Source organism: Eurosta solidaginis, chromosome 3 (assembly GCF_040869045.1).
Source record: "Eurosta solidaginis isolate ZX-2024a chromosome 3, ASM4086904v1, whole genome shotgun sequence".
In the NCBI taxonomy this organism is placed as follows: Eukaryota; Metazoa; Arthropoda; class Insecta; order Diptera; family Tephritidae; genus Eurosta; species Eurosta solidaginis.
The window spans coordinates 15,339,036-15,359,892 of NC_090321.1; the positions used below are offsets into that span (position 1 = coordinate 15,339,036).

At 36.1% G+C, this 20,857-nt stretch overlaps 2 protein-coding genes across 5 annotated transcripts; one reads left to right on the forward strand and one right to left on the reverse strand.

The window, feature by feature from the left end:
• Positions 1-63: 63 nt before the first annotated feature.
• SmydA-5 (SET and MYND domain containing, arthropod-specific, member 5) lies at positions 64-5,037 on the forward strand. The gene is made up of 4 exons (XM_067771011.1): positions 64-775; positions 3,442-3,696; positions 3,755-4,316; positions 4,377-5,037. Exons 1-4 carry the CDS (start codon positions 420-422, stop codon positions 4,914-4,916), a joined length of 1,713 nt encoding a protein of 570 aa, XP_067627112.1. The 5' UTR covers positions 64-419; the 3' UTR covers positions 4,917-5,037.
• On the reverse strand, positions 4,913-10,966 carry Ars2 (arsenic resistance protein 2). Of its 4 annotated transcripts, none has more exons than XM_067771009.1 (9): positions 10,875-10,966; positions 10,467-10,624; positions 10,230-10,408; positions 9,886-10,168; positions 8,922-8,988; positions 7,395-8,816; positions 6,596-7,332; positions 6,431-6,538; positions 4,913-5,297 (listed from the first exon to the last, which is right to left on the reverse strand). In XM_067771009.1, the coding sequence occupies exons 1-9, from the start codon at positions 10,875-10,877 to the stop codon at positions 5,219-5,221; spliced, it is 3,036 nt and encodes a 1,011-aa protein (XP_067627110.1). In that variant the 5' UTR covers positions 10,878-10,966; the 3' UTR covers positions 4,913-5,218. The 4 variants fall into 4 exon arrangements, 2 of the variants coding, with proteins under 2 accessions (XP_067627110.1, XP_067627111.1); XM_067771010.1 differs by having other exon boundaries at positions 4,913-6,243; XR_010950507.1 differs by lacking the exons at positions 4,913-5,297; positions 6,431-6,538; positions 6,596-7,332 and adding an exon at positions 9,295-9,646 and having other exon boundaries at positions 8,747-8,816.
• Positions 10,967-20,857: the final 9,891 nt, after the last annotated feature.

Below are 20,857 nucleotides of genomic sequence, written 5' to 3' on the forward strand. Positions count from 1 at the left end.
CAATTGGTGAGTATGAACTTTTTTCATTTCAGTTTGCACATCGCCGAATCCAATGCTGATCGGTAGTCGTATGAGGATTGCCAGGCTGAGTGCAACATATCGAGATATCTTCACAATCCTGTGCCTGATGAGCTTAACAATGATACAAAGTATTTAACATTATAATTCGGGAAATCTTTACTAGCGGACAGAACTGCATGAAAAGCGACAGTGTGTGGAAATAGTTGATGTGTGCTAAAAATAAACTACCGAGATATAAAAATAATACACAGTATACATATGTGTATATATGTATATACGCTTAAGTTAAGACAAATTTAATGCATTAATTGAATATTATAAAAGCATCGTCCAGTCAAAAGTTTGATAAAAAAATTGTATGCAAGTCGAATTGGAAAATACAAATTTTATATTCAAACATGAGCACCTCACCGCCTGAAGCGGTCTTACCCACAACCTGTGCTGTATGCCAAATACCTGCAAAACTCTATTGCTCCGCATGTAAGCTGGTCAATTATTGCGGAGCCGATCACCAAAAGAAGCACTGGAAGCAGCACAAAACCGAATGTCGACCATTTCGTATTGCCAAAGATAACGTTTTGGGTCGTTATTTGAAGGCTACGCGCAACATTAAGGCGGGCAGTGTGATTTTTGCTGAGATGCCAACTATTGTTGGTCCAAAATGGTATTTGACCGAACGTGAGGAACAGGTGGCAGTTATGCCATGTGTGGGTTGCTTCACACCATGTCGTATGGGCGTTCATCATTGTCCAAAGTAAGTTTTTCTAAAAATATTGTATAAGTTTACCGTTATAACAACATATTAGTAATCCAAGATTCAGTACCATTAAGAAATTAAAAGAAAACTGAAGACAGTATCTAAATTTTTAAACATATCCATTGACCATTACTTTTAATTGAGTTACTCTTGCCTGTGGTAACCTAACCTAACCTGTGTAGCGCAACCCTTTCGAAAGATTGCCAGCACAATTCATACCTTCTTGTGGCAAATCCTTTCTTTAGCAGCCGAGGCTCCGGCGACCCCAAGTACCTCATAGAACTAGGGGGTGGTGAGCGGAATGGCTTAAAATAATCATTGTGCTTCTCACGGGAACGTACCGAATCTATATCCGGCAAAGGATCATCAACATCGATCACACTCCTCAAAACCTTCGGGAAGTGTCTTTATAGCTACAACAACAACAACAAGGCGCGATTTACCTCCTAGTAGATTTAGGCCGAGTTTCTCCTAAAATTTGCGTCGTGCTACTTTTAAATTTTACCTACAAATTGGCGGGGAGAGAACTACATCTTTTATGCCGACTCCGAACGGCATCTGCGGTGGGGTGCGATAAAGCCATGCGAGATAACGCCATATGGCTCTATCTCCCATCCAATTGCGAGGTAAAGCCATATGGCATTATCACGCTTCGTATTGAGAGATAATGCCATATTTTTTTTTTTTGTCAATTGTGAGTTAAAGCCATATGGCCTTATCTCTCATATGAGAAGTTGAAACACCTTTCCGCGTAGGCGGCCTTCGGCCGCGCTTATAAAAAATAACCCTGGGCTACGCCATGCCAAGTCCGGATGTGTGGTGTAACCGTGGCTACCGCCACGGTGATGTCCTTCTGCGTAGTACAACCTTCTGCGCAGAAGAGTCTACTACGCAGAGGGACATCACCAGGGCGGTAGCCACGGTTATACCAAACACCCGGACTTGGCATGGCGTAGCCCAGGGTTATTTTTTATAAGCGAGGCCCAAGGCCGCCTATGCAGAAAGGTGTTCTACGCAGAATTACTGTACATGGCGCAGCCGGTGTTGGATTGGCTAACATGATAAACATAAGAGTTATAAGGTAATATCAACTCGTTCACGAATGCACCGAAAATATTCCGTAAAAGGGAAAATCATATGAGAGATAAAGCCATACGAGATAACGCCATATGGCCTTATCGCTCTTTGAAATTGGAAATAAAGCCATACAGAAATTTTGGCGCGAATATGGCTTTATCTCTCTTTGAATTGAGTGATAAGGCCAGTGGTGGAGACAGTGGTGAAGGATCAACTTGTGGCATACTTAGAGAAGCACAATGTGATTATCCCAAAACAATCGGGATTCAGGAAGAGCCATTCTTGTGAAACAGCGTTGAATATGGTAATTGCAGATTGGAAAGAAGACATGGCGGACAAAAAATTTACGGTGTCTGTCTTCTTGGATTTAAAACGGGCTTTTGAAACTGTCGATAGATCTGAGCTATTGGACGTTATGTTTAAAATTGGTATAAGAGGAAAGGCTTTGGAATGGTTCCGGAGTTATTTGGGTGACAGAAAACAGAGAACGATAATTGGAAAGGAGGTTTCATCAGTGGTGGATGTTAACATTGGTTTACCACAAGGCTCGGTCTTGGCGCCAATATTGTTTACATTGTATATCAATGATATCAAAAGATGCTTAAAATATTGTAAAATACGTCTATTTGCGGATGATGCATTGCTTATCATAAGTGAAAAATATGCAGAATGTGCCATGCTGAAAGTACAAGAAGACCTGGACTCGCTATACAAATGGTTATGCCTTAGAAAACTGAAATTAAATGTCGAAAAAACTAAGTTCATGATATTTTGTAAAAACACCAATATCATAAGTAACAATAGTTTAAATAATATTACGCTGAAGGTAAAAAACATGGAAATCCAAAGAGTAGACAAAATTAAGTATTTAGGAGTTTTGATTGATGATAATCTAAATTTTGGAGAGCATGTAACTTATCTGGAAAGAAAAATTGCACAGAAAATAGGCTTCATGTATAGAACATGTAAACATATCAGTCAAAGTCATAAAATATTGGTATATCGTTCAATTATTGAACCACAGTTTATTTATTGTCCTACTATTCTGCTATTAAGTAATGATATATATATTAAGAAACTTCAAATACAGCAAAACAAGGCAATGCGATTTATTTTAAAATGTCCTCCAAGAACGTCAAAAATTGTAATGCTCAATAGATTAAACTGGCTTAGTATTAAACAGTCAGTTAGTTATTTCACATTGAAATTTATACACCAACTTAGGTTAGGAATGTTACCGAATTACCTGAGTAGTAAAATACATTATAATCATGAAATCCACAATTATGGAACAAGAAATTGCAATAATATAAGACTGCCTAGAATAAGAACTGAGTTCGCCAAAAGGTCTCTTGAATATTTAGGGTATAAAATGTATAATGAGTTACCTTCTGATTTGAAAGACTGTGAAAATATTAGTAAGTTCAAAGAAAAATTGTTTTTATATTGTACGTCACTAAATGTGACATGAGTAGTTATGTTTAATTTCTTATTTTAACCTAAACTAGGTCTTAAAGACCGTAATAATAAATAAATAAAATAAAAATAAAAAATATATTTAATAATGTATGTGTTAAAAATTCCAGGTGTCGTTGGCCAACATGCTCACCGAACTGTGGCGGTTTAGATAATCCCAATCTGCACGCTCCCGAATGTATCATACTTATGTTGGGACCAGGTCCAGCATCATGCGATCCCTGTTCACTAATCGATTACTATCGCTCGGATGCTTTAGTTGTGCTTAAGTGTTTGCTATTGCAACGTCAAAATCCGAAGAAATGGGCTGAACTCATGGACATGCAAAGCCATGAAGAGGAACGTGTCGGCTCCGAGTTACACAAGTAAGCATATCTTATATCTTTTTTTTTTCTGTTGCATGCAATATTTTTATGCTTTTAGCGATGCCGAGAAGCGCATTGTCTCGTATCTGCAACGGAACTTCCTGCAACGTCTTAGAAGTGTTGAACAAAAACAAAAGGAAAAATACTTGCAAGAGTATGATACAAAGGTATTACATCGTATATGTGGCATTATTGAAACAAATTACATGTGCATAAATTTGCCAACGGGAATCGAGTTGAGTGGCGTGTATTATACAGCATGTATGATGGAACATGCCTGTCAACCAAATTGTTTCTTTCGCTTTGATCAACGGAATGGCTTTAAGATTTCTATTATAGCCGGACGCGAGATTGCAAATGACGAGCATCTTATTATTATGTACTCAAATATGTTGTGGGGTACACAAATGCGTCAGGAGCACTTGGCGATGACTAAACATTTTCTTTGTAAATGTGAACGTTGTCGCGATCCCTCGGAGCTCGGTACGAATTTTAGCGCAATGCTATGCATGGGCGATGAAGGTAAGCGCTGTGATGGCATACAACTACCAAAAGATCCACTCGACATAAAAAGCGATTGGGCTTGCAATAAATGTCCTATTACGATCAGTGGCACCGAGGTGAATATAGTCCCACATAGGCAAAATATTGTTTGAGCCAATTTACTTTCTTCTTTATAGGTGCGATATATTTTGGCACAAATGACTGAGGAAGTGGACAACCTTTTGACACGCAAACCCACTGTGAAACAATTGGAGACTCTGATAGAAAAGTTATCCAAATTCTTACATCAGAATCACTTTCATTTATTCAATTTAAAACACACCCTTTTGCAATTATACGGTAACAAAAGTGGTTTTTCAACAAAAACTCTATCCGTAGGTATTCTAAATAGAAAGTTAAAAATGTGTGAGGAATTATATGATATATGTGAAAAATTAGATCCTCATACCATACGTTTATCCATTTATGTTGGCATAATATTGTATGAAATGCAAACCGTTCTAGTTGAACGAGGTAGACGTTTGCTCGCAAATCCAAAAGGGAGCGTAGAGGTCACAACAAAGGCATTAGCTGATTTTAATTTGGCACGTGAAAAATTGCTAAGAGCAGCAAAGATTTTGGAAAAAGAGTTGGATAATGTTGCCGGCAGCAAGTTGAGTGATGCTGTGCTTAAGTCCCTAAACGACATGGATACAGTAATCAAGAACAATAGTTAACATTATTGATTGACGCTGACCACTTTATTAACCAACGTTTATGAGTTTAGCTAATGTTAATTACACTTGTATTTGTGTTTTTCTTGTTAATAAAAATAAAAAAAAGCTTAAAATTATAAAATATTAGAGGACATTCAAAACATGCATACAATGAGCGCATTCTACAATTCTAAATATTACATAGTTGAATATTTGTTTTGAAAGTCATCATTTGATCTCATTATTTGTTCACATTTAATTTTTTATAAGCGCAATTTCTTAATTTTAAATGTATTACAATGGTTAAAGATTTTCATTCAGCATTAGTCAAATAAATCAACTGGTTCTTGAGGGGCATCCAAGTCCCTGTACTGTGTTAATTGACGATATTTATTCGCGGGTCTGTAAGCATATAAAACATAAATACGATTTATTTTTATTTAACTTCGTTTATTTTAATTTTTTCTTTTTATATTTAAAATGACTTAGTTTATTAAATAAAGGGGAAAAAACTTTCAGAAATGTGAAAATTAACATTAGGGCAGTTCTCTCAGTCTAGTATCCATAGAAAGTGTAGAATATTTTCTAGGCTAATTTTGACACACACAGAGAACACACCATTTACATAGGCAACTCCCTTTCGATTTTAAAATGTAATTAGCGCGGAAGATGAAATATAAAATGCAGATTTTCCGCAACGTCACAATTTTAGAAGGTGCCGCGCACAGAAATACTTGATTTTTTTTAAGTTTCAGTTTTCAACAAATTTGTCAAAATTATAAATTTACTATTGAAATACATATGAGGTATATAGTAAAGACAATGTAGAAACCACCGTAGAAATTTTGTTGTTGCGAGTAGAGAACTTTTGAAAGTAAAATGGAAAACTTTCTACGTTTGCTATAGATTCTAAGCCAGAGAGAATACCCCTATTGACATCAAGATGTAGTAAAATGTATGCATAAAAAATTGTGTGATATACAAAACATCCGTTCTTAAAATTAGAGAACGAAACAAACTATACAAGAATCTCAATCGTTATATAACGATTTGGCTTTTTTTAATGTTAGAATCATAAATTATTTATGACGGGTTGGCAATTGCTAAATCTTATTTTCAAATTTATTTATAGCACATTTCCTTTTTCGGCGTTATCGAATTCTACAAAACGCGTGTAAATGTTTATTTTTTTCTGATTTGTGTTGAGTAAATTTTTGTAGTTGTACATATGTATGTTGTTGTAGTAGTACTTCTACGAGTTAAGATAATTTATTCAAACATATCGAAATTTGCAGGCGCATCCAAGTCATGATAACCAATTATACGACGTTGTTGTTCCATTGGTTCTCTGTAAGAAGGTTGTACACAACAAATTTCACAATACATTCGTAAAACATACGATGATTAAAGAAAATCAAACATAAGCAAAATTAACTGAAAATTTCACAATGATACTTAAGTAGATGTGTATGCAGTAAATTGCGAGTAGCATCAAACTATATGTATAGGCATATATGTAGCTGATTTTAAACTACCTGCGCACAGGTCCAAATCCACGTCCTCCGCGACCGGGTAGCATAACTGGCGGTACATAAGCAGCATATGGAGGCATAAATGCAGGCGGATATATAGGTGGTCGGTAACTGAAAATGTTTGCTTTAATAGTAATTGTAATGTAATAATATAAACGAAGCACTTACCCTAAACCACCAGAATCAGAGGTAGTACGCTTCGTAGCGGTCGAATGTTCAGGAAGTTGCGGGCGCTTGGGATCTCGTAAGTAATTATTAAAGAATTCTACCTCTTTACGCACTTCATCCACTTTCTCAGTATGCTTATTAAATATGTGTTTTCGTATAAATTCAGGGCCTTTAAATTTTTTGCCTGATAGCGGGCATAGCCATTTGTCTTTTGCCAATTCCTGCGTATTCGCTTGAACGAACTTTTCAACTTCTGCCTCCGCGTCTTTGCATCCTAAATTCTTAAGCTCTTCATCATCAACAGTGGTTGTCTTAGCTAAGAATGTTTGCATTTTGCTTTCGAAATTTTTTATATATTCCTGTATATCATTTTGAGAGACTTTCGATGGTGGCGGTCCTCTTGCGTGTATTATGCCGCATCTGTTTGGCATTTCATCTTCATATGGATACTCACAATGATTATAAAAATCGACTGAGTGTACAATTCGAAGATATAAAATCAGACTATCAAGTACGGAGATCAATGGGGCATCTCTTTCTATTGCCTCTGCATCGCTGTCTTTATTTTCACCAGAAATGCCAAGTAATTCGTCCTCTTCTGCTGAAGCTTCTTCGATTAAATAATCCGTTATATTTTGTAGCACTGGATTATTTGATTGAAAACCGTATGATGAAGCGGCTTCTCCATTGCCTTTGGATTTTTCACCTTCTATCTTTACAGTAACAGCATCTTTATCCTATAATATACCATTATTAAATAAACTTATAAACAAATATTAATTGCTGCACACTTATATACCCATAGCTCGAATTTTTCGTCTAGATTCATCGCAATCTTTGCGCATAATTTGATATCAGCTCGAACAATTGTTTTATGTGCAGTCATACCGTTCACTGGGCGTACACGTCGACTTAAATCTCGATTAACAATCGCGCCCATTTCGCAATCACGCAATCGTGTATTGTTCAAATTCCAACAAATCTCCTTGATGTTTACGTTCCGTTTAAATGTTACCCAACCGCGACGGTACCATCGCCGATCAACCAAGGGATCGGCTATGGCTACTCGTAAATAACCGTCAAAACGTTTGCACAGTTTTTCGATCTCAGCTTTAGTTATAGATGGTGCAAGATTACGCAAGAATATTGAGGACGTTCGATGAAGTGCACGAGGTTTAGGCCCCTCTTCCTTCACCTTGTCCAAATCGATAGTTTCTGGTTCGTCATCTTGTTCTTTTGGTCCTTCTTCTTTCTCGGCGCAAATATTGTCCTTTGTTTCTTCTTGAGGAACTGATTCATCCTTATCTTGTTTACTTTCCTCATGCTTAGCTTCTTCCTCACTAGCCTTTTCATCTTTTTTGTTTTCATCTGCTAGAGGCGTCTCGCCACCTTTCTCAAGAAGAGGTTCTTCTGGATTTGTTTCCCCATTAGCCGTTTCAGTTATGTTTTCAGGTGTGGCAGGAATTTCCGGAGTAAAACCATTTTCTGACACTTCTGGATCCTTTGTCTCCTCATCATTGGTATGGTCTTCTGTTAGCGGAGGGTCAACTTCCTTTTCAGCTTCTACTGCTTTGTCTTCCGCAATTTTCTCCTTTTCTATAGGTTCATCTTCTTTCTCAGTATCTTTTTCTTTTTTAACGCGAGCCAAATCATACTTGTCTTTTAACTTTTCGTCATCATCATCTTCATCGCTCGAGCTGGAGCTGCTCGAGTCTGAATCTGACGAAGATGAGGAAGATGATTCCGAACTTGTGCGTTTACGTTTCAAAGACTTTTTAATTTTGCCTTTTTCATCCTCGCTTTTATCATCATCAGATGATGAGGATGATGAGTCTTTTTTGTCATCACTTTTCTTGGATGAATTTTTGATTTCTTTACCATCATCTTCGTCCCAGTTCTCTTCATCATCTGAAGCGGCTGCACGGCGAACTGGACGCGGCGACACAATTTTGGGTTCCTCCTCCTCTTCAATGAGTTTCTTCCCTACCGCTGTAATAATAACATCATCATCGTGTATTTTTTTTTTCTCAAATGTGCGCTCCGGAAAAGTATACTCTCGAGGTTTTTCATCTAATATTTTCAGATCATTGTCCGTACCGCCTTCCAATTTGATAACCACCGTATCAAGCAGACGTAACAAGGGATCGGTTTGTGATGTATCGATCGTTACCGCTTTTATTTGACCATTTTCCAAAACTTCATTGAAAACATTAAGTCGATTCTAAATTTTAAATAAATTAAAAAAAAAAAAAACTGTATTAATGGAAGTGAATTAAATTTAATATATATTAAAGTTTGCACGGCTATTGTGTTTAGTATACCTTACCTTCAAAAATCCGAGTTGTTCCTCCTTCCGTTTAACACTATCTATAGGATGATATTTGTTTTTAAACCTAATAAGAAACGCAGTTGGAATAATGTTTTAGATTATATTTTTCTTCTCAATTCAGTTTTTATATAAACATATAACTTAAAATATTCATTAATCTAATATACACGTCTTTTCGTAAAAAAAAAAAACTTTGATACATTCAAGATCAAGTTACTTTTCCAGGTTTACCTACTTCATCTAGGAAATATTGAATAATCATTAATCTAAAAATTTGGAATTCCCCTTCGTGCACTAAACATAGTTGAAAAGTACAAAGTTTGTTCCATATCATTTAAATTTAGTTATGATTTAAATACCCAAATCTTACCTCTTACTCAAAATTTTTCATATTTATTTGTATGTGTATTCGTTTGAATTTAAAAACGGATAAAATTAAAACGCGATCAAACTAACACACTAGAGCATTGCTCGCCCAGTGCAAAATTTACAAAAATCGAAAACCTTGTTATATATTTCTGAATATATACGAGAATCGCGAAATCGAGGTGATTGTAGTAGAAGTGGTACTTGGGTACATATTGTGGTAGCTACGAGCGTGTGCTTTTGTAGCCTTTTCTCTAAAATTGAGCTGCTGCTGCAACCAGCTTGCACAATATTATGCACATACATAAGTTGAACAGCAAATCTCAAGTAACGTATAGCTCTCCATACGCAAATAGCTGCAGAGAAAAACTTCATAATAATTTAAAATAGAAATTCATATCAATTGGTTTCATAGATTTAAGCAAATCGAAATTATAGTAAAAGAAAGTTAACAATTTTTTTTTTAATTCCAGTTGCGCCTTTGTTCTAATTAGACGTATAAAACCAGCAGGAAAAGATTTTAAAGCTACATATCATATCCAAGAGCAATCTGGCGTTATTTGCTAATTTTCTTTTACATTATTTTATATCTTACCATTCCTCGTCCTTGTGCGCCACGAAAAATTCATTCAACTGTTGACGTTTAAACTCAATTTTGTACTCGGTGTACTTTCGAAGGACTTCAGAGTCTGAAATACCATCATCTTGGGTATCTAAAAACTGTTTTAAAGTGAGCATCGCTGGTTGTGTTTGCAGATCAGTGGTGCTTGCTGGTTCCCGTGGAGCATGCGGAACATGTCCATGTCCACCGAAACCAGCGTGAAAGGTATGAGCAGCATAATGTTCGTTCCAAGCATGCATTAGAAATGGGTCATAGCCTATAGTTCAATAGCAACAACAATTATAAGTTTCTTCCAGTAAATAAGCTTTTTTAACTACCATAACGGGGATTCGCACGCAATTCTTCACCCCAATCTGGGCGCATTCGTTTTGTTGGTGGCATTTCTCGTCCAGGTGAACCATATCGCTCGCGTCCGCCTCCCCCACTACGATAATCTCTGTAATCAGGTCTTGGTCTTGCACTGGCACTACTGCCACCACCACCACGAAAAGGATTACTGCTTATAAAATGAGTAAACTTTGTCAAATATTTATTTACGAAAATGCAATGTTTACCGTTCCGACCAGTCATCACGACTACTACCGCCTGTACCGCCTCCGCCACGTCGATCATCTCGACGCTCTGATCGATAACTATCTCCTCCTGAGCTACGCTCTCCACGGAACTTATCACGACGCTTGCGATCATACTCATCATCGGAATCGGCCATGATCTAAATTTTCAAACACCAAAAAATTTGTTTAGGGAGAGATTCAAGCTCATTCTGGCGCTGTGAAGTGAAAGCATTGCACATAACCTCACTTTCAAATGATCCTGATAGCACCCTTCCTGGCACCAGAAACTTTTGAAAAAGCTTAAAGACCAAAGGTCTGTTCCAGTTTTACAAGAAAAAATGTATTTTTTTAAAGAAAACCTATTTACGAGCATTCGTACGCTTTTTCCAAATAATAATTTTTACTTACCATGAATTTTCCTCCGAAAGAAAATAGCTTGGAAAGTTGAGCTCTTCTTTTCGCAAAGTGACGGATAAATGACAACAACGCCACACGTTCAATCGATAAAGATAGGAACAAACTATCGACAGAACCTGATAACAGGGTGTTTCAAAGGACAGATTAGGCAGTTTTGCAAGAACATTTGAACTTATGTGGTCTAAGTATGCACTAATAGCTGGGTTTTTTTTTATATCTATGTACGTTTACGCTTAAACTTTATATAGACTGCTAAGCGTCAAACTGTATCTACTCTTCCGAAATTGCTGCGCATAAAATTAATAGGTACTAGTAATTTCAATACGCATTATACTGAAATCAAAGACTCTTTAAATATAAAATGGTGCATTGTAGAGTTTTAAAACTTTGTGGAAATTGTAGGACGGCTGTATTAGGAATTCACCATCCCTTTTGCCATGCTGTCCGCCTCAAAAAAATTTTTAAGGCTGTATAACTCTGTTATTTTGCTTATGGAAAAATTACCTATTTGAAAATAAGCTGTCTGAAAAATATTGGCGTAACAGCTTCAGTTAAATCAACAAATGGAAATCTCAGCCAAGCGATGTGTAAAATAAGCTAATTTGTCCATTTGTTTCTTATTTGCGCGATGTAGGTTGTGTTCGAACTGCAGCAGTGTTACGTTGTATGACAGCGCATAACGTTCTTCACAAAATTGGAGCAGATATGGCAATTTCGCGCGTTCAACGTTCGCGCAAATGTTGTGTAGCTAGTTGCCGCTAGATGGGTCTCCTAAGCATTATCTAAGCGCGTATAAGCGTTTTTTTACGCGCAAATGTAAACGTATACGCGTGTAAAAAAAAAACACGGCTAATCAACAATAAATTCTCAATATATACCTCGCGTTCCAATAAAGTGTGATACAGACACGGATGGAAATTTAACATGTACCCTGCAAAAATTGTTGGATTACGTGTTCCATTTTCTTCATGTTGGAGTACTCTAACAATACTCCTTTGCAATACGTTTGCGGACCACCATCAGCCAATCATTGCTCGTTTTTTAACGGCCGTGATCACGACACGATGACGATCGAACAGAGTTGCCAAAAGTAAAATATTGCATACAAATAACTGATAATAAAATTTTACTATGGCAACTCTGATATAATGCAACTGCGCATTGGTTTTATGTATACATACTATAATATAGAGAATTATTAGTTTCTTTATTCACGCAAATGCTAAATAACATAAGAATATTTGTAGTAAAAAATATAAAAGTTGTATTGCCCCTCTTCATTTACTTTCATTTTAAATTAAATTCACTCCGATAATTTTTTCCGACACAATTCCTCTTTAGTACTTTGGCATATGATCCTCTGTGGGTGCTCCATGGAGTACTACAGTGAAAGTACTTTGGAAAGTACTCTCACGTATGTACTCTATGGATTACTCACAAACAAAGCGAGAGTGAGATCACCTACTCCTCTCCTAGGAGATCGCAATGTTAATTGGAGCACATTTTTTGTATGAATACAGATTAGATTTGGAGCAGTCCTATACTCCCAAAGGAGTATTCCTTACATTATTTATAGAGTACTCGCGTTTTTTGAAGGGTAATGACCATATGGATCAATTTGTTGTTGCAGTTGCATGATAAATTTTTTATCGGTATCTGGATCACTGTTCATTGGAACGTAATGATTATCTGTCACATTACTCTTTTAAAGCCTGTCACATAAGCGTGATGAGTAGCCCTGCAAAAATCTCGCATACTCCATGCATACATGTATGCGAGTGCCCCAAAATTAACCACAATTCATACAAAAAATATGGTCCAATCACCATTGCGATGTCCCAGGACTGGACCATATACTGCAGCTCAGCATTACATCAGAGTAATCCAAAGAGTACTCCAGTATGACACAAGTGGACCACATGATGCAACGATTTTTGCAGGGAGGTTGCACGTTTTTTTTTTGTTTTTTTTTTTTTTTTTTTAGAATGGCACATTGATCGACACTGGCATCATCTGACATGATAACATAGCCGACTTCCAACTTTTGTTTGCAAGCAAATCATAATAAGAATTCGACATTAGATTACCGACAGTACGAAAATGAAGATAATCTCGTTATATATAAAAAGGTCGTAAGTTTATACATGCTCTAATATACAATAAATTCTCAATAGATGATATACGCGTTTACATATGTTCCATCCCTAGGAACTGTAATATCTGCCGTCATCCAGTGAGTTTTACAGCTCCGGCTCACGCTCAATTTTCACGGGATTGCTCTGGATCATTGAGACACTTGAGAAGCAGAGGTCGTGATATTTTCGCACACGTGAAATCTGATAGGCAGATGTCACCGCTGTTTTTCATTTAACTCATACGGCGAAAGGCTAAGCAGCAACATCTATTTTTGAAAAAGTAGGTTTATTAAAGGCAGCGTGGCCAAACTAAAGACAAGTAATTAACAAATTATCTGGCTCACAAATTGAACCAGACTTCTATCTGGATTTATCTGGCTCAAATCGTTGTTGCATTTACATGCAAAATTATTTACCTGGCTCAGGCTCTTTTCCACCGGATGATAGCTATTAACTGGGTAATTGTATACGACAGCAGAACACTCTTAATATGCGTCTAAAAATATCTGGAGGGATTTAGAAAAGGCGCTTTTTGATGTCAGGATTACGTATCCGAAAACGGAAAAATTTAATTTTGAGTCGTTCAAAAGATATTAACGAAAATCCGAAAAATTACCCCGGGTGCCTCCGAAACCGGGGGTGTGATCCATAGTATTTTTGGGAAGAACACCTTTCTGCGTTGGCGGGCTTCGGCCGCGCTTGTAAAAATATTACCTTGGCTGGTGCAACAAAGGGGTGGGATCAAAATTAAATCCATGCAAAATACCATTGTACACAAAATGCTTTCCTGTGTACAAAAACATTACAACAACCACATGAAAAGTTGCAATTTCTTTTGCACAGATCTCTGCACAGACACACATTTTTTTATTTCCTTTTTCAGATTCGCGAATCTGAGTCCAAAACGCATCTTTTGACACCCCTCCCGATATTTTTGGATGTGTATTATGAGTGTAATTTATTCAAAATTACCGATTATCGAGAGAAAAATTTTATATGGAAAACGTAGTTATATAATTAACGATTAGGTGTTAAGTACGAAAATGAAGATAATCTTGTTATATATAAACAAGGTCTCAACATTGGAGTGAATACGCGTCATTTATTATACCACAAAAAAATTTAGTAAAATTTCGGTAAATTCCATAAACTCCACAATGACGTGAGATTTCCTATTTTTATTCTCAACTATATGTGGTTCTACTTCCGTTTTTGTATGGGGACGATTTTTTGGTGCCAACTAAGTTATGAGCGGATGGAAATTTTCGCAAAATAGATTCTTTTTTGAGTAATTTTTTTACGGGTACTAAAAATTTCCAAATGTTGTAAATCTTAAAAAAAAAAAATGGCGGATAGTGTTATAGCAAAGGTACAGGAGGCGTTACGTACTCATTACCCAAGGAAGTTTTTGTACGAGATAATTGACTATACTTGTATCGGAACAACAATACTACACACTTTTCATGGCTTTCAACAATGGAACGCTTTGCCCCAATACTTTTTTTTAGTTTGGTTGGAAAAATTTAGCCAGCGCATAACACCTTTCTGCATAAGAATGTGTGTATGCAGCAAAATCCCCAAAATGCTAACAACCACATGCAAATTTTAACTTGTTTTGAAAATATCTCCTGGCAAAAGTAAAATTTTCCTCATCCGCGTCTTTTGACACTTCTCTCAAAGCTCATTTCTTTATTTGTAAACTTGGATCCATCAGAGGGCAAAATTAAGCCATACCCAGATAGTACAAAGGTTTTCCACATTATTTTATATTTCTTTTCGCGTCAAAAATAATCCAATTTCTTTTTAATTATTTCAATGCAGTGCTACTCCGCATCTCTAAAATTAGTTCATAATTACTGATTATCGAGTAAGTACGAAAATGAAGATAATCTAGTTATATGTAAACTAGGTCTAACCTTGCCACTTTGTTCATCTCAGCTTAAGCGGCCGAATTGGTGGGGTTAAACTCTGGTCAATTTTAACTTTAGTTCAAACTCGCCCTGAAAAACCCGGCATTAAACTGTTAATTTGCGTTTTTTAGTTTTATTTATTATTACCTTTACCTTTTTAATTTTACAATGAAAACAGCAAAATATGCACATCTTTGATAATGCTGACATCTTCCAAGATGTGATGTCATCTGAGAGCTGTTAAATGTGTGTTAAGGTCAGGGTGAAGCCAATCCACAATGCAGCGGTGCTAAATACATCAACAAAAAAAATTTGTAAAAAAAAAACAAACCAAAGAGAAATAATAAAATTAGCCAGACAAACCGGCATATTTATAAGTAAATCTGCAAGTAGGTTGTATGAACCCTGCACCTAAACGAACTAGTTGGTAACTACGTCACTACTATCACTAACAGCAAACTGTTTTTTAAATTTTTTTGTCAATGTAATATAATGAGTTGAACTGATTGCCCCAATTGTGTTTCGATGACCATAAAAATCGCTTTTTAGATAAAACAAAAATATTTAAAAACAACCTTTGAATCGTATTTAATTTAGGATTTCTTTCCGAGTAGTTTTAACAAAATTTAGGCTGAACTGACCGGTGTAGACTAAAAGTGTCTTTAATATTCCCAGAAGTTTGCTCGGCGACGAGGAGCCCTTTCAAAAACGAGGGTCTTATTATAAGATAACTCAGGCTCTTGGCGTATGCTAGATCTGATAGCTGTATCCCCCTACTTTTAAGACAAAATAAATAATAGTAAAAAAATAGTTAAAAATCATCTTCGTGGTCAAAGAAACAATGCGACAGCGTTCTAAGTATGTAAATCCTGCCTCTCAGACAAGCGGTAGTAAATCCATTATAATCTAGGTAATGAACTACAGGTATTACCAGTAGCTGCCGCTTTTCAATCCAGGGAATATGTGCAAAATCGTACATATATAGCATTTACTTCTTGCGTATGTATGTATTAATTCAAAAAGTGTTAAATGTATCACCAACAACAACCAGTAAGGAAGTCTAAGTTTGGGCTGAATCGAACATTGCATACCCAACGTGTTTTCTTATATGTATTATATGTATATACATACATGTTGGGCCGGGTCGATTTGTATGGACGAAAGTTAACCGACATCGCACCATCGATTTTTCGATAAGATTTGGGCTCAGGAAAAAAAAGTTCCACTACGCCCAAAAAAATAATTTTCGAGCCTGCGGAAAAAAATGGTAATAGCGTAAATTTTTCGACCAAAACACTCCCCAAAACCCAAAAAAAAAAAAAAACAATACTGAATGTCACCAAAATTAAATGATATGCATGCTGGAACACACTACCTACACATACGTAGTTATCGTCATCCGTAAGCTGCTCCAACATTTCAGAGCTATAGTGATTTAAAAATAAGTTTCGATCACGAATCATAAAACGTAATGCGGGTCCAATTACTGTTAAAGAAACGTTTTTACCAAATCTCGCTAAGTTTGGTCGATTTTTGTTCGAAAGTTTTGTTAAGGGCTCAATTAAAAGAAGCAAACCAGGACATCGACAATTCTTTGAAATCATCGTTCTTTCGCTAACACATCTATGTTAACGTTGTTATGTGTTCCTTTCTAAATGTGGGCGGCGTCACGCCCATTTTTTTTTTTTCATTTAAAAAAATCTATTCTATATTTTAAAATCAAATCACGTATCGAATCTACTCATTTTATCGGTATTTCGTAATAATTTTTTCGAAGTTTTGATATCGATATATTGTTAAAAGTGGGCGTGGTCACCAACCGACATTGTCAATTTCCATAAGTGTCAGCATAATGGCAGAACAACTGTCACGCCCAAATGTCAACATGATCTTTTCAACGATATCTCATTTACGATTTGAAAAAAGAAGCGGACCTCTTCTAAATACGGGCGACGTTACGCTCATTTTCCAAATTTCTATTTCATGTCATAAAGTCAACCCACATATCAAGTTTCATCACATTATATGTCTACGGTATTAAAGTATCGCATTTTTCCACTTTTTCGAAATTTTCGATATCGAAAAAGGAGGTATCTCGTTATCGTTCGATTACGCTTATTTTCAATACCATTCTATTCTGGGGCTTAGCTTGACCAGTGTACCAAATTACGAATAGAGATCTTAATTTTTACTCTAGTTATTGTGTTAACGGATTTACGGACATGGCTCAATCGAAATATTTTCGATGCTGATAATTTTTGATAAAAGAAAGTTTGTTTCTTCTATCTCTGTTCCTTTAAGGGCCAATTAAACTTCCTTAACCCTAACGCCATAGTTGTAACCATACGCATATCCATAACCATATCCAATGTGATCGATTAATGGTGCCATAACCTAAAAATCGTGAAAATTTCATAAAAATGAAGAAAACGCAAAAATTACAAACATATTCCACAAAAAAATTAGTCTCTTAGTCATAACGTATCCAAACAAATGAATAAAATCTACAAAAAGTTATTAAATTCACTAACTCAAATATTTTTAGGTTATGTATATGGCAGAAAACAAAAACTATTTGGTTGGCTATGGTATGGTTATATCGTTAGCGTTATGGTATAGTACCATTAATCGATTACATTGATTTCCATAAGGTAGGTTCGATCAGCTGTTTTATCTGGTTATGGTTTTATAATTATAAGTCACCATTAATTGGCCCTTTATGCCATCATCTACTATCGTTATCCAACCAAAGTTATAATCCGTTGCGTACATGTACACGCTCAAATCTTTAATACACAACTTGACTTAAATGGTATACGAAAAAATTGCAATAAATATTAAACAAAATTTTGGCCAAGGAGTTGAATGGGCGTTAATAATTTATTACTTTATAGCATACGAAAGCAATAATAATAAAAGCGATCTGCACCTACAGTTTAAGGTGTGCCAAGGGCGCAATATATTGCCTGAGTGGTTGCCCTGTATTGCGCTGCGAATAAAATATCAGCTTTCGAATCACATATCCTTTCATACGCCTCTTGCAAACGCAAAAATATTAGAAAATTTGAATAAAAATACTAACCTCTTTAACGCAGTTAGTAATTCCAGTGATTGGTGGCGACTTGCGAATTCGTTAAAAAGTGTCCGTCTAACGTCGCTACGGTCTTAATCACTGTTCTTACAGGGTCGTTACTCAAGAAATAATGAGACGCACATATATTTCTTGGCGAAACCAGTCTTTCCCTGTGCACGTCAAGGCGAATCTATACCTATATCTATACTGAATTCGCCTTGGTCCACGTTTGCCAAAAAATCAAGAGAAAAGGAGCAGAAAGCGTATGATGTATCTTGAGAAGTAGAGTTTGGAACCCTGTATAGCGCGCCTTAACTATTTCCCAAAGTTTAGCATTATCGATTTTGGGGATTAGAATCCAAAAAAGCCGTTTTAATTTGTTGAGTCTCCATAGAGTAGTCTTTACTTTGAGCCCTTAACCATTTCCAAACGGGACCACAATTTGTATGTTGCATTTTTGACCCAGATATTCCCGTATGAGGGATGAGACTGGAAAAAATAGCTTATTTCATATGTAAGGGTAACCCTAATTGCATATACTAATTAAAAAAATTTTAAAATCACCCAGCAAAAAGTTTGAACCTCATGAAGGGCTACGGCGTATTCCTTATAATATTCCTTTTTATACTCAGCTGAACAGAGCTCACAGAGTATATTAAATTTGTTCGCATAACTGTACCTCGTAATGGCATAAACTAATCGAGATAGATATAGACTTCTATATATCAAAATGATCTGGGCGAAAAAAGAAATTAATTTAGCCATGTCCGTACGTCCGTCCGTCTGTCCGTAAATTTTGAGTTATCTTATTGAAATTTGGTATGTAAGTTCCTGGGCACTCATCTCAGATCGCTATTTAAAATGAACAAAATCGGACTTTTTCGATATCGAAAATTTCGAAAAACCGAAAAAGTGTGATAATTCATTACCAAAGACGGATAAAGCGATGCAACTTGGTAGGGTAGACCTTATGACGAAGAATAGAAAATTAGTAAAATTTTGGACAATGGGAGTGGCACCGCCCACTTTTAAAAGAAGGAAATTTAAAAGTTTTGCAAGCTGTAATTTGGCAGTCGTTGAAGATATTATGATGAAATTTGGCAGGAACGTTACCCCTACTACTATATGTGTTCTAAATATAAATTAGCAAAATCGGATGACGAACACGCCCACTTAAAAATAAATTTTTTTAAGTAAAATTTTAACAAAAAAATTTAATATCTTTACAGTATATAAGTAAATTATTTCAACATTCAACTCTAGTAATGATATGGTGCAACAAAATACAAAAATAAAAAAAATTTCAAAATGGGCGTGGCTCCGCCCTTTTTCATTTGATTTGTCTGAATACTTTTAATGCCATAAGTCGAACAAAAATTTATCAATCCTTTTGAAATTTGGTAGGGGCATAGATTCTAGGACTATAAAATAGGTGAAATAGGTTGAATACACGCCCAGTATTTATACACAGTCGGCCGTCTATCCTTCCGCTCGGCCGTTAACACGATAACCTCAGCAAAAATCGATATATCTTTACTAAACTTAGTTCACGTACTTATCTGAACTCACTTTATCTTGGTATTAAAAATTGGCGAAATCCGACTATGACCACGCCCACTTTTTCAATATCGCAAATTACGAAAAATGAAAAAATGCCATAATTCTATACCAAATACGAAAAAAGGGATGAAACATGGTAATTGGATTGGTTTATTGGCGCAAAATTTAACTTTAGAAAAACCTTTGTAAAATAGGTGCGACATCTACCATATTAAGTAGAAGAAAATGAAAAACTTCTGCAGGGCGAAATCAAAAGCCCTTGGAATTTTGGCAGGAATACTGTTCGCGGTATTACATATATAAATAAATTATCGGAACCCGACAGATGATGTTCTGAGTCACCCTGGTCCACATTTTGGTCGATATCTCGAACACGCCTTCACATATACAACTAATGGGCACTCCCTTTTAAGACCCTCATTAATACCTTTAATTTGATACCCACATCGTACAAACACATTATTGAGCCACCCCTGGTCCACCTTTAGGGCGATATCTCGAAAAGGCGTCCACTTATAGAACTAAGGCCCACTCCCTTTTAAATAATCATTAACACCTTTCATTTGATACCCATATCGTACAAACGCATTCTAGAGTCACCCCTGGTCCATCTTTATGGCGATATCTCGAAAAGGCGTCCACCTATAGAACTATGGCCCACTCCCTTTTAAAATACGCTTTAATACCTTCCATTTGATACCCATGTCATACAAACACATTCCAGGGTTACCCTAGGTTCATTTTCCTACATGGTGATTTTCCTTTATTTTGTCTCCAAAGCTCTCAGCTGAGTATGTAATGTTCGGTTACACCCGAACTTAGCCTTCCTTACTTGTTTTTTACTTACCTTAAGAATAATACTTATTTGTAGCGTTAATAAACCTAAAATAAGGCGTTATTTTTAATGATTTACTTTATTTACCTGAATCTAAAGTTTATCTGTCAGGAGTGAAACCAGTATTCCTAATTGCTTACAACTCCGTATGCCAGTTTTTGCTGGGCATATCAACGAGCATTTAAGTTGGCATGCGTATAAATATGTGAATCACTACGCATTTTGGGTAATTTACTATATTAAATTTATTACCGACGAAGCGTTGACAACAGGTTTTATTGGTTTTTTTTTAACTTCTATTTGCTCATCAAAAGATTTTATCTTATATTTGTATGTATGGCAGACGGGTAAAAGCGCCAGAGTTCTATTTCCATGGGAAAGAATAAAATTAAAAACTTACCGCCTTTGGTAGGCCCTTCTATCATGTTGATGTTGTTGTAGCGATAAGACACACCCCGAAA